The sequence below is a fragment of the Balearica regulorum genome, chromosome Z (assembly GCF_011004875.1).
Source record: "Balearica regulorum gibbericeps isolate bBalReg1 chromosome Z, bBalReg1.pri, whole genome shotgun sequence".
Lineage (NCBI taxonomy): Eukaryota > Metazoa > Chordata > Aves > Gruiformes > Gruidae > Balearica > Balearica regulorum.
This window is the reverse complement of record NC_046220.1, coordinates 58601435-58619432: the sequence shown is the minus strand read 5'-3', so window position 1 is coordinate 58619432 and position 17998 is coordinate 58601435. Positions and strand designations below refer to the sequence as shown.

Genomic DNA, 17998 nt, shown 5'->3' with positions numbered 1-17998 from the left:
CATTTTAAATCTCACCTACAAACAACTGCAAAGTTATTCACCATAAAAAAAGTCAAATAACTTCATCTTCCTTCCCCATATGTAACTATTTTTGATGACATGAAAAAGTTTAAGTTTCCAAGGTTTGGAATTCTTGCTTGCTGCACAGCAACAAGCACATATGCACAGAAACCCAGAAGAAACACTGATATTTTGTTAATTACCATAATGAACAATATATTTTGTTAAATTATCAATAGCTTCTATAAAAGTTTTCTAGATTTGATAGCTCAGTGCCTTTTTTTTTTGAAAAACAAAACAAAACAAACAAACAAAAAAACCACCCAACAAAAAACCCCACCAAACCACAAGACCAAAATCCACACCTCTCTCCTTTGGAGCAATTTACAGCATACTCACCTGAGCAATCTCCACAAAACTGGACTTCTGTAGTTTACCACACATTATCAACATACAGCAGTTACAAACACTAACAATTGAAAGATGCTATTACTTGACCAGTTGCGCACACGTATCTACATTTGTCCTATCAACTGACTTCCCAGAGCAGTCTGATGTAATGGTCATACACTTATGAATGCCTCAGTAAATTAATTTTCACTCATTTGAAAATCTATCTTTACTTGAGATCTGTTAAACATTTAAAAGTTAAATGGGAATATATGCATTGCCACTTTCTTCTGATCAAGTAGATCATTTTCATGATGCTTACAGGCAAGTGGTGCAAAACAACATTTGAAAGACTTCTGGAGAAAAGCCAACACAATACCTATCCAGTTCCTAGCTAAGCACAGTGGTTTCTTCCATGTAAACAGTTTAGGTATTAAATACACATAAACATAAGACAGTTCACCTACAAAATCTTCCCAGTAATTAAAAAAAACAAAATCTGTGGGGGCAGCCCAATCTTCTCATATATTCTCACTTCTTTAAAAAGAAAATTTCTACATGCTTTATCAAGAACAGAAAAAAGATATCTATATTTCAACAGATAGATAGATAACCTGCCCCACACAAGATTTACCAATATCGAGCAAATTGCCTAGCACAAAACTCACTCAGATGACATATTTCTGAACCACAGATCCAAATGTCTCTCAGTTCTTTTAGTACTTGACCATTAACAAATACTCAAAAACAAAAATGAGAAAGCGAAACAACAGTGTTGAAAATTGAATTTATATTGACTAACTGCATGTAGCCAAAGAGGAACATTTCTGCTCCTTCTAGAGATATCCAGTTGGAACAGCAGATATAGTATAGGAATATCATTACAAATGAACACATTTCAAACATTTTTGTTAGTTTGGGTTTGGTTTCCCCTCCCCCGCACCCCCCTGAGGAAACACCTTTGCAATTTCAGAAGGTTCTTAGATAGGTTTTGAAAGAAAAATCTTAAAAACCCCCACCTTAAGCTGACTATAATAAAAAAGAACAACATTTTCCCACATCCTATACAATTTTTATTTTTTCATTACTATTTCTAAGGCTGGAGAAAAGGGAACAACAGACTCTTCCCAAATTACGCTGCACAAAACACAAGTAGAAGTACTTACTTCTGAACAGCACAAGTAACAGAGACTGCTTTCATACAGATGTGTCCTTTGTGTCCTAAGCAGTCTGTACATCCACATACACTCAAACATCTTTCCTCTCTTTTAAATCACTCCAGCAATTGAGCCTAACCACGTGACTAGTGTCAAACAGTACACACAAAGCTTAAGTCCTATAACTTGTTAAAAGTATTATCACCAACTCAGATATGTCTCCACTACTCTGTGGAGGAAGGAGGGGAACAGATAATTGTGTGCAACATCTCTTCATTTCTTTGCAAGAAACAAAGATGCAAAATAGAACATAGTCGAGACAACTGGAGTGTTGTAAAATACTTTTGAAGTACTGTCCAATCCAATTACTTCTGAGATCAGGAATTTGACCCACGTGAATAAATGTGTCCTACTGAACCATATTTATTTCCAGGGAAATTGAGTGACATCCCGCAGTTACTTCACAACAGTAATGAGGGGCTTCACTGCCTAGATACGGATATTCGTAAATGTTTTTACTAAAGCGAGGATATGAAATAACTTAAGGTCTGTCTATTTCTTTGAAACTACAAACTATATGCCACAAACTACCACTAGCTTAGACTGAGATTGATCAGTGATGCATCCCTCATTTGAAAAGTAATACCTATTTGGCATTTAACTGCTTTATTTTAATGGCAGCCTGGCACACTGAGATGCATCAATAAAGCAGAACTGAAGAAAACAAATTGGAACAGATAGGGTAACAGGTTTAATATCCTGATGGGAGGTCACTGCAAAGGACTGAACTCACTGCTGCTGGTCTGCATCAGTGACAGATGTTTTCCAATCCCACGGCAAGTTGCTCTTAAGGAACTATATTGAAGCCTTGTCAAATGAACTAAACTGTAGCGCTAAGATTCTAGTGAATCTTGGTGTGTTAATGAGAACTGAAAATTTTCATGTATTTTACCAAAAATGCTGTAAGATGGCTGGATATCACTTTGGCACATCCTGATCCATGTATAAGAACAGAAAATACATTTCTTGATCTCTCATTGAGGATAAAGTGCCCACGTGGATCCTCATGTGTTCCTGCATGGTCATTAATCTTTAGTCTTAAGTGTTATTCAAAGTTGTTTAACTGGGAAAAAAAGTCTCCTTAACAAATCACTAAAATTCATCAGCAGAAATGTCAGTCGAAGCATTTTTAATATGTAGAGAAAGGTTCAAATATTTTATTTATTGATTGCAAAGGTTCATCTCATTTAAAATTTAATCTGAAGGAGCTGACAGAGTAAAAAAAAACCCCTAGAATGCCACATCCTTTTTACTAGGAATTTTATGCAGAATTAACTGTCAAGTTTTGTTTACATCACTATAATAAAGCAAAGAATCCAAGCCAGATGTAGCATCAAGTTATTTTTATCCATTTGCATAAGACCTTTCACCTTAGGACCAGTGTGAATAAGACAGAGCATGCCTACAGAATACAATATAGGGGAGATAAGACGCAGGGTGAGCGAGAGAGTTTCTGATCTAAACACGGAGGTAAATCAAAATGCAATGGATGTAAAACAATAAAATTAAATGTGTCCAGGTGATGTACAGCCTAGGTCTATGACCTACTGCCACAAAAAGAGACTGATTCCAAGAATTAAAACAGGTTTCAAAGGAAAGATCCAAGCACTCACAAAGATAACACAAGGCAGACATTTGTAACGGTCACTATTAAAAGTGCAAGCTTGTGAAGCCCTAAGTATTTCACACTAAACATGTACAGTGTGATATCCTGTATATGGTTATGCTGGTTATATGGATATCCCTCCACTGAGTCCAAAGCAGGATTTCACTGGAACCCTGTCTAGCTTCATAATGTGTTCTCTGGAACCAGGAATTCTTGAAATGCAAGATTCTGTGGTTTGTGTAGGCCTTTCAACAAGAGACTGCCCATCACACACGGACACTGGAACTCATCCATTTGTACTTAGTGGAAAGATATTTGTCATTTTCTCCAATTCACTTTGAAACTACGCAAACATCAGTGCAACTTAGTACCTGCCGGATTTGTAGTGGTTACATTTGGTGGAAATTTAAAAAATAATTTCTTTATTGAGATCTACTTGAGGCCAAACCTGAAATTTTGATGAAAAAGTCCAGAAAACAAAGGCTGGTTTTTTGGACAGCTTACTGCAAGAAATCTTCACTGAAACAGGTCCTCAGTCTCTTGCAAGTTTTTTCTGTGTGCCATCTGGTGTCAATAATTGAATTCAGGAAAAATTTTGAAGCAGACATCTAATTAAAAATTTCCATTCTGGACAAAATTATGTTTAATGTAGCAGCAGCAGTCGTCTTTAACGAAGAAGAACTAAAAACAGCACCAGGTCATTGGTTTTGGAAGCTGTCACATCTGCAGATTTCAGTTTTGCCCCTTCCATCCCATAGAGAAGAACTTGTGTTAGTTTCTGCACATTATTTTCTTGTCCCTACATATTGCTCCCTTTTCTTTAAGAAACCTAGTTTCTCAGCATCTTAATCTGAAAGTGTAATTTTTTTTAATATCATAGTAGCAGTTGCTATCACCCTAGTTGTACATCTACAGTCAAAAACTTTGTAAGACTGATAACTTCTGCTACTTTAAATTATAGTTTTTCTTCCAAACATGACAAAATCACATGACAGTGATTAATTTAAATAAACTGCTGGACACCTAATGTGACACTTCAGGTTTTTACTCTTGTTTTTAATGGAAACTTGAAAAATTAGAAGCTTGTTATCAGTTGATGCTTAAGAGTCACTATTCCGTTCTAAGTGAATGTAATAAACCTAGATATTCTTGTAGGATATAACAGACATTTTAAGATGCTCTTTGATTTTAATAGTTACATGCAAAATATGTAAAATATAATAATAAAGTTTAATATACTGTTTGTGGGTTTTATTTAAGAGCCAGGATAACCAAGGATGAATACTTACCTTTCTCTTATAAAGTCTGCTAAGTCTTTTGTTGACAGATGTCCATGTTTCATGTTGTGGTAGAGGACATCAAAGCCATTGTTCCTTTCCCCCTGAAGATTAATAAAAAGAAAATAAAACGATGAAACACAACATGCTGAAGCAATTACAAAACAAAGTACTGAATCTCTGCATTTTAATAACTGATGAAGTTCCATGAAATGAATGATCTCTAATTCTTCAGCTTTTTACCAATTGCTATTAGTTCCCCTCAATCTGCTGTAAGTAAACCGAACTAAAGTCACCTCAGCAGCTACCACTACCCTTCAAATGACAACTCTTCTACTACTTATTTCTAGGCTATATTCAAAGCCATTTCTTTTCTAGATTTCTACAGGTCTTCTATTCTTTCACATCCCATCTTACTAAATATATCCTTAATATTGTACTCTCTTTCTTCATTCTCTCATATCTGTCATTAGTTTCCATGAACTAAAGTTCAGACTTTGGGATCACTGGATATCCTGCCTCCCCAGTTCTTCACACTTCATGTACCTTCTATTTTTTGTAAAAATGGTAAAAAAAAAATCACTAATCTTCTTGCAGGTAACTTCCCTTTGTCTATTCTTAAGTTTAGTCTTAAAACTTGAAACACTTTCCAGCGAGTAAGGCACACCTCACCATTAAAACAGACACTGCCCTAAGAGCTGATTAATCAACTCAGCCAGCTTATCACCTCTGGCACTATGGTGAACTTCCTCTGGACACAAGAAAGCAACAATAGAAGTCAAAGGAAGGCAAGGCAAGACATGGCATAATAGCACTCCTACTATAAATGTTTTCCTGTCAAACTATCCATTCCCCCCTCCCTTCCAAAAGCTTCAGATCCATAACACTGATGCTACAAAAGACACAGAAGCATGCCCTCAGGAAGACTGCATGCATGTTCAGAGTGGAAGGGAAAGAAGGATGGGAAGCAGAATCCTGGACTTTTCACAACAGCACCTCTACATCTCCGTTGAGAGGAGCCTGAAGATTTGGCCATACACCCCTCCAAACATTTCAATCCTTTTTGTTCTGGAAAAATTTCTTTATGCAGCCATAAGGTGCAACTGCTTGGGGAAATTATACAGCTGACAAACAAAGCTGGCAAATAAAAAGATCTGTGATCTAGATCACTATGAGGACACAAACAGCTGCACTGCTCAGCAGAAGAGGTAGGAAAAAAGTGGAGAAGGCAGGTGGGGATCCGCCAGGTTAACAAAGTGGAAGCGGCTACGGGTGGATAGAAGAACTTTGCAGCAGCCACAGTAGCAGGCCCACTTCTGTGAAGTGTTAACTGCACTAGATAATACATCTGTCTTACCAATAAGACAGCAAGTTGCCTTAAAGGACACCACGCATAGACACATAAATTTACCAATAAAAGATGACTGAAGGCAATTTGATTCAGATTACTAGCCAGGATTATTTGCTTTACTTCTTCAAGCATTGGGGAAAACAAAAGAAATGAAAAACACACCTATAAAAATCACAGTTCCTAAAGTTGCACTACATTTTAACCTTAAAAAGTTCATGAAAATGCAGATCAGTTTAGCATAAGTCCAATTACAGAAAGTTCTGAAAAAAGTACAAGCAGAACTAAATTGAATGCGTGAAAATACAGCAAACTCTAAAAGGACTATCTACAGAGCAAGGCTTTTATAAGTTTGAAAAATAAAAGAAGGATAAGAACACCAGTTAGTAAGAAATGTGATGTATTTTTGTAAATGATGTCTTACTCTTTCAAGTACCACTCTAAAACAGTTTCACTCCCCTTTCATTCCTATCTAACCATTTTTCCTTGTAGTTTGAAGCCCACCATAATTTTGAATATTGGTACACTAATAGGTAGCTTATTAACTTTCTGTATTTACTCAATATAAACCCTGAACACCACCACATTACATAAACACCAGAACAGCTCTATAACTAAGACCTCACCAATATTTTGAATTAGAAAACAAAATGAAATTCTTATTTAACTACTCCAAAGTTGCTACTGCACCAAAATTTGGAGATAAACATTTAACAAATAAGTATTAGGCATTTCTCCAAGAAAAACTAATAAAATTCTCCGTTATGAAATGTTCTTTCCCTTTGCCTTACGGTGTTTCTTCTACCTAAACCACATTGATGAAAGTGTGCTGAACACAGACTGCTCCTGAACTTTTAAAAGAAACTTTTCATAATGGGAGCTTTAATGGGGACTTTCCTATACCAGAGCTCCTGCCACTTTAGAAATACAGGAAGGTTAGCATAGCCATGACCCAGCCTCGGGCTGCAGCCTTCCTGATGGCTGGTAATCTATCAGAAACATAACTTTGCAAACCTTTGGAGAATGGAATGAGCCAGAGCAACCGATTCCCATCATCATCTTGTTCTCTAACTGTAACTGAAGGTTACTGCAAAGTAACTAATTTTTCCACTTAAATGAAGTTTTCTAATCAGTCCTACTCTTGTTCCTGACTTCAAACTGAATAGCACAAACCACAACAGAGAAACAGAACAGATACTTTCCTCATTAAAAAAGTCTCCTTTTATACATTATCAATAGTTATCAGAGGCTAAGAGGGTATGTGAAAAATATATTAAGGTTTAAACAAAGTAACAAGTCCAAAGCAGACTCCTAGATTTGAGGGCCTATGTGTTTTAAGCTTGGCACGAGTAAAAGACATGATTTCACTTGTAAATACAATGCCAAGTGTAGCCTATCTTACCAGTACCAGGTTTTACCTATAAGCACAAACATCAAAACTGTTCAATCATTTACATGATCAAGAATTCTGATGATTAACCTGATGACAATTCTATAAATTACATTAACTTCTACTCATGTTTGGAGACATATGCATACCTATGTCAAATTAAGTATGGTATCTCAGCGCAGAGAGCAGACATTTTTCTGCTTAGGAAAAGCTCTACAGCCCATTCCACAACTACTTCATTCAGCAGTTATTTTCATGAAGAGTAGCTCAAATAATTCACACAACGAGCATCAGCGTTTAGGATAAAGACAGAGATGTATGCTGTGGCTAAGAGGAAGAGTAGTTCAATTTACAAAGTATGTATCCTCTTATATGCACATATACCATCAACACTGTTTATTTGTGTTTTGGTTGTTTTTCCTCAACACTACCCCTCCCTCCACACATTGTATAAAATTCTGTACACAGAAATTGTGTCTAGCCAATTTTTGTTCATTAAATGTTTTTACCTGCTCCTTCCTGGTGGCAACAGTAATAGCTGAGATCACTAAAAGCCCAGTACCAGCCTACTTAAAAATAAATAAATGCAGCACATAGCACAAGGAACTGATGAGACCTTCCACTCCCTTTCAGCAGCAATTACCATCCACTGCTATGACAGACAGACAGTGAAGTCAGATGCACATTCTTCTAGAAATTGCATCTTGGAGAATGAGGAACTTCTGTTGTTACATATAACGTCAAGTTCTACACAACAGACTTCCAGATCAGTTTGAAAGACCATTCTGAATGTCATTTCACAGGTAAAACGCCATATGTTGAGGATGATCCCATCATTATTCAACACAAACCAACTGTAAAACTGTGCACGAGAATAAAAAAAAAGTGGTCCCCCCTCCACATAGGCTCCATTTAATTACTTTAAAGTTCATTAGCAGTTTTCTCCTTTCCTACAGCTAACAAAACTGTCTCTTCAGAAGCTGGTGTTCTTGTTGAGGTTTCCCATTTCACGCTGCTGTAAGAGAGCTCTCTTGTGTATACAGTATAGATATCTCCTAACAGCAAGCCATAAGAGGAAACAAGACTTCAAATACAAGTAAACAGTTCACTTAAATAACCCTGCAATGGGGCATTACTGCCCAACTTTGCATACAAGATAAATTAAGTCACAGAAAGTGAGGACAGACAGTCCTTCCACTTCCCTTCATCAAGAACTAACTGCAATGATTTTCTCATGGAAATGAAAGTAACCCTGTCAGCAAATGTGAAGTCAGAATTCAGCATTTCCATGACTTGTGCATAACAGGAAACAGATTACAGGAACTCTGTTTTACTGAGCTACTTAACAGACTTTGAAAATTTTTAAGACTGAGTTTGTTTGTTGCATATAAAGATGATTCTGAATTTAAAACCCACACTCAGCAAAGTAGCCAGAAATTTCTGGGCAATCTGCAGCAGTATTTATTTCCTACGTTCCTAATAAAATTGGATGAGTGCAAGCTCTGTATACTTTGGACTAAAACTGTTCAACATTAACATCTATTAGTGTAAAAAGTTAATACTCCCTATTTCTCTACTAGAATTGAAATTGGCCAGAGATCTCAAAAACTACAAGAAAGGGTTCTTCAGGGTCATAAACACCAAGCAGAAACAGAAGGAAAATATTGGCCTGCTGTTAAACAGAAGTGGTGAATTAGTCACCAACACTGAAAAGGCAGACGTTCTCAACACTTTCTTCACCTCTGCCTTTACCAGCACTGTTGGGCCCCAGGCCTTGGGAGCAAAAATCCAGGCTGACGCAAACACGGACCCACCATCAGTGAAAGAAGAGTTGGTATGTGAACTGTTACAGGAGCTTGACCCTTACAAATCGATGGGTCCTGACAATATCCACCTGAGGGTGTTGAGAGCCAGCTGACATCATAGTGAGGCTGCTCTCCTTAATCATTGAGAAGTTGTAGAGACTAGGGGACGTTCCAGAAGACTTGAAGGCAGCTAACGTCACCCTCATCTAAAAGAAGGTCTTAAAGGAAAATCCAGGAAATTATAGACCCATCAGTTTTACTTCAGTCCCTGGGAAAGTTATGGAAAGAATCCTCCTGAGGACTATCACAAGTCAAATGAAGCACGTGACTGGGAAAAGCCAACACTGATTCACCACAGGCAAATCGTGCTTGACAAACCTGATCACCTTCTACAACAAAGTAACCTGCTCAGTTGATGTGGGGCGAGCAGTGGACATTGTCCACCTGGATTTCTCCAAGGCTTTCAGTGCAATTCCCCACAGCCTCCTCCTAGAGAAGCTGATGTGTTATGGTCTAGACAAGTCGTCTGTGAGGTGGGTGAGGAGGCGGCTGATAGGCTGCACCCAGAGCGTGGTGGTAAACTGCTCTTTTTCAAACTGGCAACCTGTCACAAGTGGGGTCTTCCAGGAATCGATATTGGGCCAAACACTGTTTAATATCTTCATAAGTGATCTGGATGATGGGATTAAGCGCATTCTGATGAAGTTTGCTGATGATACCAAGCTGAGTGGGGAAGGGGACACTTCAGAAGGGAGAGCCATTCTGCAGGAAGACCTAAATAGGCTGGAAGAGTGAGCTAACAAGAACCTTAGGAAGTTCAACAAGGACAAGTGTAAGGTCTTGCACCTGGGAAAACATAATCCAGGAGTGAAGCATAGGCTGGGATCCACCCAACTGGAGAGCTGCTCTGTAGAAAGGGACCTGGGGGTCCCGGTGGACAGCAAGCTCAGTGTGAGTGAACAGTGTGTTCTGGTGGCAAAGAAAGCCAACAGGATGCTGGACTGCATCAACAAGGGCATCACCAGCAGAGATAAGTCATCATCCCACTCTACTCAGTGCTTGTCAGGCCACACCTGGAATACTGTGTTCTGTTTTGGTCCCCGCTATGTAAAAAAGATGGGGACAGGCTGCAGAGGATCCAGATGAGGGCCACCAGGATGATCAGAGGACAGGAAAGCCTGCCATATATGAGGAAACGCTGAGAGAACTGGGTTTGCTCAGCCTTGAGAAAAGAAGGCTTAGGGGAGACCTCATCACCATGTTTCACTATTTACAGGGTGGCTACAGAGTACATGGAGACTCCCTTTTTACAAGGAGTCACATGGAAAAGACGAGTAGTAATGGTACAAGTTATATCTGAGAACATTCTGATTGGGCACAAGAGGAAAACTTTTCACAATGAGAACAATCAGCCATTGGAATAATCTCCCCAGGGAAATGGTGGATTCCCCAACATTGGACACTTTTAAGATTCAGCTGGACCGGGCACTGGGCCATCTTGTCTAGACTGTGCTTTTGCCAAGAAAGGTTGGACCAGATGATCCTTGAGGTCACTTCCAACCTGCTCTTCTATGGTTATAGCCCTATCTTTTTACCCAGTATAAACACACTTTTCTCAATTATTAAGGGGACTGTAAAGTTCCCATGACTGGGAGTGGGGGTCAGATACATATTACTTGTTTAGCTAGTGTGAGAAGAAAGAAAAGGACAGCTGCAAATACTGTTTTCACAGAAAACCTAAACATATGAGACAATAAAAGGCACATACAGTTCTTAAACACATTTTGATCTTGGTCAAACTTTAGAAACTTGATGACAGAAATTCAGGCAAAATTTGAATTTTTCTAACTAAGTTCAGCAACTAAAGAAACATTTGACAATAAGTGAATCACTGTGATTTCAAACTACGCTTTTAGAACACGCATTAGCAGTGGTTAAGCATGTATGATCATTCCTTCAACCCTTTAAACATCACTACATTACAAAGAAGAAATGGAACAGACTGAGAAAACTGTACTTTTGATTACAAATTATTTAAGTCATAACCTGCCTAATCCTCTTTTTAAAATAGCCTACCAAACAGACAACTTATTCTCCAGGAAACAGGCAGACAAGTATTCAAACTGCAACACTTGGCAGTGGTACTCTAACTTCATTACCGGATTCCTTTTTAACCATAAAAAAGTTTAGGTCCCTAATTTACTTCAAATAGTCATAAAATGAAAACTGGATAATCTCCAAATTAAGTTTCCAAATCCTAGTTAAACCTTACAACTGCCTTTGGCAAACATGAGATATCAATTAAATATGGCCAACATCCCCCCACCTTGTTAGATAAATGCTAAATAGGAAAACCCTAGAAAAGAATGAATGTGAGAAATAGAATCCTTCAGCTTTTGAGGCAAGAACAGAAAAATTTGTATCCTTTGCCTCTTGTTTTGGTCAGGTCCAAAGAAGCTGTCCTACAGCTTGTTTTACACTTAAATTACTGCTCCTGCTTCTCTGTCAGATACAAGTATGGAAAAACCACTCCCCTGATCAACAGATCATGCACGCAAGAATCCTAATACAGATATATCACAATGGCATCGGAGTCTTTTTGGTAAAAAAAAAATGTATCAAGAAAATTACAGAGTTGCACTGATATGCCAAGTAATAACTACAGACAACCCATTAATTGGGGGTTGGGATGCACAACTCCCTCATATAGGTAAAATTCACTTTTTGCTAAAACTAGGCACAACTGTTCAGCAACTGCAAAGATTTGACTTAAGCAGCTTAAAAAAATATCTTATTTTAACAATTAATGCACAAATTTTAGTGCAACTGAATAATAGAGACTGGCTGTTCATTCCTGTAATTCTAAAATTAAAATTCCAAATATTAACCACACCTAATCTTTTTCTTGACCACAAACTTATAAAGATATATACTATTCATTATGGTTTGTCTATTTGTATGGTTGACTTCTTTTCATTCACTTATAAAGGAGCTTTAAAGAAATAAAGCAATAGAAATTCTGCTAACTCCAGGGATATGTAAACTCATTTTAAACCCATGTTGTCATTTTCTTTAAACTGTTACTCCTTGCTGCAGTTTCAAATAAGTAACAGGTGTTTCATCATTTCCACCTAGGCAATTATTTAATTTAATGGGCCCTGTATACATGAAAATACCCCTATGACTAATACTATGCTGTTGCATTTTTGAAAGCTAACTATCAATAAATTTAAACTTATGAGTGTCTGAAAGAGCTACAGAAAATTGTGTGCATCGCAAAATGAAAAAAAACCAGTCACCTGATGTTTACACAGGCAACATATCCTCTTCAGTTCTGAAAGTTTTGAGAAGTTTGAACACAAAAGCAACATGGCAATTTCAATTTCCTTCCTCCACCTTCAGTAAATTAAATAAAGATCAGCTCCAGAGAATCTCTACACATATGAGGAAGCACAAATATTTTCCTCTACATCTAAATAATTAAAAATATTTTTTGAACAAAAAGTAGCATGAGTTGGCAACTTTCCATCATGTACACATACAGAGGGAGGAGACTCAGCAAATATTGCACAACAGCTTTCCTGAAACCGAGCATCCAACTGTATGCCAAGTAGAAGAGTAGCGCTGCGTAAACACATGAATGGAACTCCAGATGGAAGCATGACAAGCCTCAGTGTCACTCATATCACGTAAGTGCACAAAACAATACGTCTTACACTTACTAGAGCAAGCCTCTTTTCACAAACCTAAGATTATAACCTTGGATACTGCCAGCCCCTACATGTTACAAAAGCTCTTGAACAGAAAGAAACACTCCTTAGCCATTCTCAAAATCTACAGGTAACACAAATTATTAAAAAGTTAAAATAAAGGGAAATTGTCAAAGCCAATTTAATCACACATTTTTATATCCCAGAACTTACAGAGTTACCAAACACAGCATTGCATAGAGACCAGTTTCAGCTATAAACTGAACTTCCAACAGTTTAATTAAATTAATTTAAAAAAATTAATAAACACTGATTGGCTTAGAAATGGCTTATTTTTGTTGACTTGACATAGTTTAAACTTACAATTAACAAAAGCATCACCTGCGCTAGTTTAAGCACAATGTCAAAACTTACGCAACACTTCCTAAGCAGTGCTAAGAAAACAGTAAGTCAATAATGATGATTGATTTTTTTATTCTACTGTACCAGTATGAGTGTTTTCAAAGTGACAAAATGTAGCTATGTATAATGAAAATAACTTATAAAAGTGTTCCCTTTAAATTACATTATTGATGTATCACATACATAGCAGCAAGCACCCAATGTTTTATGACAACATCCTAATTAGGAGTTGGGAATGTTTGGCTGCATGACTCGAATGCCTAAAATTCAGTCATAAGAATCAAAGCCATTTATAGCCTGTACTACTAGTTCATAATTTTTGATGCCACAAAAAAGTAACTGTATCCTACTGACTTTGAAAGCTGCTGTTCTAGAGTGCTGCATTCTACTAGCGGACCCCTACATTTTTCAAATGATAGTAAAATCTTTCAAGTGACAGTATGGGTCTCCAAACTTCAACGTCACATATCCTGAAAATAGTCATGTTTATCTCTGAATGACCTCTTAGAAGCAGTCAGATGGCAGACCCATAAAACATCCACTTTTCTTTCATTCTCTAAAAAAAAAGGAAAAAAATTGCAACTTTTCAAACACTTTTAAAAGCAGTACAAGATGAAAGTCTCATGATAAGCTTCAAGACTATTACAATCAAGAAGCTAAGATTTGTTTTGTTTACATGACCACTTTCAGGAAGTTCTTAAAAGACAGCAGCCTAAACCGTGTAAAAGAAATTGATACATATTTACATATATGTCACTTCCCTTTTCTGAAGAAATCAGTTAAATCCATCAAGTTTCTGAAGTCTTTTCCTATCAGTTACAGCAAATTACCAAATCAGGACAGAGCATCCTACAGCTCAAGATCCAGACTTCCCTTTCTAATGCATAATTTGAGCCGCAAATTGATGACAGCATGTACATCAAATAATTAAATATTAATTATGTTTTGGGTCCATTCTCACATCAGTGCTTTAGAAAGTAGAGTTATCCTATTCCATAGGTGACAAAACCATTTTGCCTGGTGTTACTTAGAAGGGCAAGGTAAAAGCAAGAAATAGAAGACAATTCTTCTAAAGTTCTACACAATACCACCTTTATTTCTACTTACAGATTTCTCTTATTTTCTCTTATTATTTTTAGTCAGTATGCATTCAGTGCGTTTTAATCTTCTAATTTCCATCTTAACTTTCTTAACTTTCTCACCACATTTTAAAGCATATACAGATGGAATCCCAAGTCTTCCAAAGTACTTCAGCAACAATTCTGAACAATAACCTATTCTGAAAGTTAGTAGAAATGGAGAAGCCTAATGATTCAAAATTCACAAATCTATAAATTATGCTTGGTTCTGAGGATACATAGAAACTCAACATTTTCTGATTTTAAAACTCCATCATATTTAGACACTACAGTTATTCTTGAAACATATTTACCCACAACAGTAAATAAGGAGCAGCCCCTGTTCCTTTTTATTTTACTTCTACACAAAATAAAACCCTGTCCATGGTATTACAAAGGCTTCTCAGTTGAGTTTCACAAGTTTAAGACCCTATCTAAAGTCTTTGTTGTCACTGCAAGTCTAACAAAGATAATCCACTTCTTGTCCTACTTTGTGTCATTTTTGGAGGTAGGAGAAAAACCTGCACCAACAAAAGAAAACCTCTTTTTCCTAGCATTCATTACTGACCCACACTAGAAGTTTTGCCAACAGAACTATAAGGCAGAGACTTTGTAGAGTCGAAAGAGAGAATGGGAACTTTGGGTAGATGTCTACCACCTCGTATTTACTGATAGCATCTGTGAAGACACAGACAGTAAAACAGAATGTATTGGAATGGCCCACTGCCTTCAGTGATTTAACAAAATTATTGACTTAGTAGCAAAATAAAATACAACTGATCAAACAGTTAAATAAACATACCATAGTACGTGACATAGTTAAATAGAAAAGTGATTTTGTCGAGACAGCAAAATAAAATACTTCTGGTTTACTTTAATAATTCTATTTTACTTTAGTTTTTAGGAGGAGATACTAACTTGTCCAATAAAAAAATGTGAGGTTTTATGTTAATTTAAATGCTATTTTTGTGAAAGAAAAAAATTCCACATATTAGTTTAATACTGATCTCCCACAGTGAGGCTTCAAATTAAGCAGATTTGCATGCCAAGAGAGAAAAATCTAATATATTGTTTCATTAAATTTTAATATTCTGTTGAAAGCAAAACTTAAAGAGTCAAAATTAAACACAATGCTGCAAACAAAACACAAAACTTGGCTTCAGCTATGCTTTATATTCAAGAATATACTGTATTTGTAAAATTAGTTTCCCATAAACATTAAAAATAACTGTTGCTCAGAGAAAAAGCAGACATCTAAAAGATATTTTCTCTTCTTTTTTGTTTCAGTCTCAACAATAACCATTTATATGTTTCCCCTATTAGATGGTAAAGATTCACATTAAAAATTAAACATGCATCAAAGACGTAGCAACACTGTAAACAGCCCAACGATTATAACAACACTGAATTCAGTGTTTCAGACCACCAACAGTCACAATGAAAACAAGTTTCGTTTCACATGAGGCTCAATAATAATCCAAATCCATATATTAATTTTTTTCTCCATATATATCTACCCACTTAAAAGTGTATATATCTGCGCAGAGATAACTGGTAAGTTGTGTTTCTAAAACAGACTGGAAAGCCTGTTGTTTCCCCAGCTGGCTGCTGTTCAGGCTGTACCTTCTGACATGCAGACAGAGACAAGTTATCGGTACAAAAGCATAAAGCTCCGAGGGCCGCAGCCTCGCGTTTGCGTGATACAACTGTTAAGTTGTTACAGACGGTGCCATTCCCCCCAGACAACTGCATTGTTTGGGGGGCTTAAGGAAGAGAGATCGGGCTGCAGACCAACCCACATCCACGCACCACGGCGCCTGCGACAGCGAGATCCCCAGCACAAGGTCTCCCGCTCGTGTCCGCGCATCCCTCGGCCCAGCGGCCCCACGGCGACCGGCAATCCCTCTCCCCCGCCGCCTCTCCCCAGGGGACGCCCGAGCACCGCGCGAGGCGGAGGGCCGGGCAGGGGCAGAGGGCTGCCGTCCCCTCACCCCGCCGCGGGCTTCCCGGGCGAGGGCAGCGGCGGCGCAGGCAGGTATCCCGCTTCCCCCACGGCCCAGCCCGGCCGAAGAGAGCCGCGGCGGGCGCAGGCGGCGGCGGCGGCGGCGGCCACCATCCCCCCCCCCCCCCGCCGCGCCCCCCACGGCAAGGCCCCGACCCAGCCCCGGGGGTGGCGTAAGAGCCGAGGCTGGTCGCTCAGAGGGGGCTCCGGCTGCACCGTGCCGTGCCGTGCCCTGAACGTTCCACCCGCGGCACGACGGAACCGGCCCGCGACGCTTCCCTACCCAGAAGCTCTCCACGAAGTACGCCATCATCACCCCACCGCCCCGGCCACCGGTGAGCCCGGCTCCGGCCCGCCTCGGCTGCCGAGACGCGACAGAGGAAACGGGCGCCGCCGCGGCGCGCCGCCCTTCCCGTTGCGCTGCAACCGCCTCCTTCCACCCAGCTCCACCGCCCACCCGCCCCACGCATGCGCCCTGCCAGCCGCAGGCCGCCGAGACTCGTGCGCAGGCGCGCAGCGTGTGGTGCCCGCCCCCCCGCGTGCAGGCGCATGCGGGGAGAGAACGTCCCGCCGCTGCCGTTGCCGCCGCCGTTGGGTCGGCCCGGCCTGGGGGCCGGTGGGCTGCTCCCCCCTCGTACCCGGCCTGGGCGGAGGGGCAGCACCCGCCCGAGCGAGCAGGGCGCACACGGCCCGGCAGCTCCAATCCACGGCGAATGGCGGGGTGCCATCTCGTGAGTGAAGAAACCCTGAGCTGCAGAAACGCGAACGTAGTTGCAGAGGGCAGACTCAGAAATCTTGAGTGAAACCCCCTCAGACGCGTCAGTAACCGCTAGGGACCGGTGCCGCAATGCTCGGAGGCAAAGAGGGTCATGCTGTTTGAAGCGGCTTCGCATCCAAGCACGGTTCCAGCCGAGCAGGGTAAGATGGTGACTCGTCCTGCTGGAGCGTTGCTGATAAAGCCCAGCTTACACTCCCAACTGCCACCTCTCGCAGGATTTTACAGTTCCACTGGCAAGCTCCTAAACACAGTGTGCTTCATCTAAAGACAAAGAGTCTGGAGAAACTGTTGGCTTCAGACCTTCGTCTTTTTCAATCACAGTGCAGTTTCCAGACCCTTTGGTGGTTTGATGCAGATTGTTAGCCAGTGGGGGTGACGCTAATTGCTGGACCAGAACACAAGAGCTGCTCAAGTGCTGTCCGTGGCCAGTCTGTACCTGGAGTGCTGCTTTTCAGTGGGAGTATCTTAATATATTCTTCATGGCAGAGTCAGCACCACTGGGCTCTTTCTGGGACCCCAAAGAGTTCCTATTCTACCTTAATTATAGGATCCGTTGCCCAAGACAGCAGTTAGGTTTTCATTATTGACTAAAAATAGGGGGTCAGGTCTAAGCAGTGATGTGAGGGGCTGCAGTTCGTTGTCATGTGTAAACATGTGGTAAGCACTTTATCCAAACTTCATCTGTGGTTTTGTCAGCGCAAAACTTTATCTAAGATGCGAAAAGTAAGAAACTGATATTCCATGCTGGATGTTCAAGGTCCTCCCCTCCCCCTCATGGAAACTCTATCCATTCTGGTTTGAAAATCTCGCTTGCCTCCACCTTAGTTGTGATGTCACTTGGCCTTTGTTCTCTAAGGTATTAGGTAAGGCAAAGAACAGAACATTTAAGTCATCCATAAGAACCTGATGAATTCACCAACTTACATCAAATTTATGCTGATTAAAGACTTCTATG

At 39.6% G+C, this 17998-nt stretch overlaps 1 protein-coding gene across 1 annotated transcript in view; it reads right to left on the bottom strand.

The window, feature by feature from the left end:
* FCHO2 (FCH and mu domain containing endocytic adaptor 2) overlaps window positions 1-16707 on the bottom strand; it is a 99184-nt gene extending 82477 nt beyond the window's left edge. The window contains exons 1-2 of the mRNA XM_075741201.1: window positions 16549-16707; window positions 4503-4594 (exon numbers count right to left, since the gene is read on the bottom strand). Coding sequence (XP_075597316.1) covers window positions 4503-4594; window positions 16549-16578 — 122 coding nt within the window. The 5' untranslated portion in view covers window positions 16579-16707. The remainder of the gene's footprint in view (window positions 1-4502; window positions 4595-16548) is intronic.
* Window positions 16708-17998: the final 1291 nt, after the last annotated feature.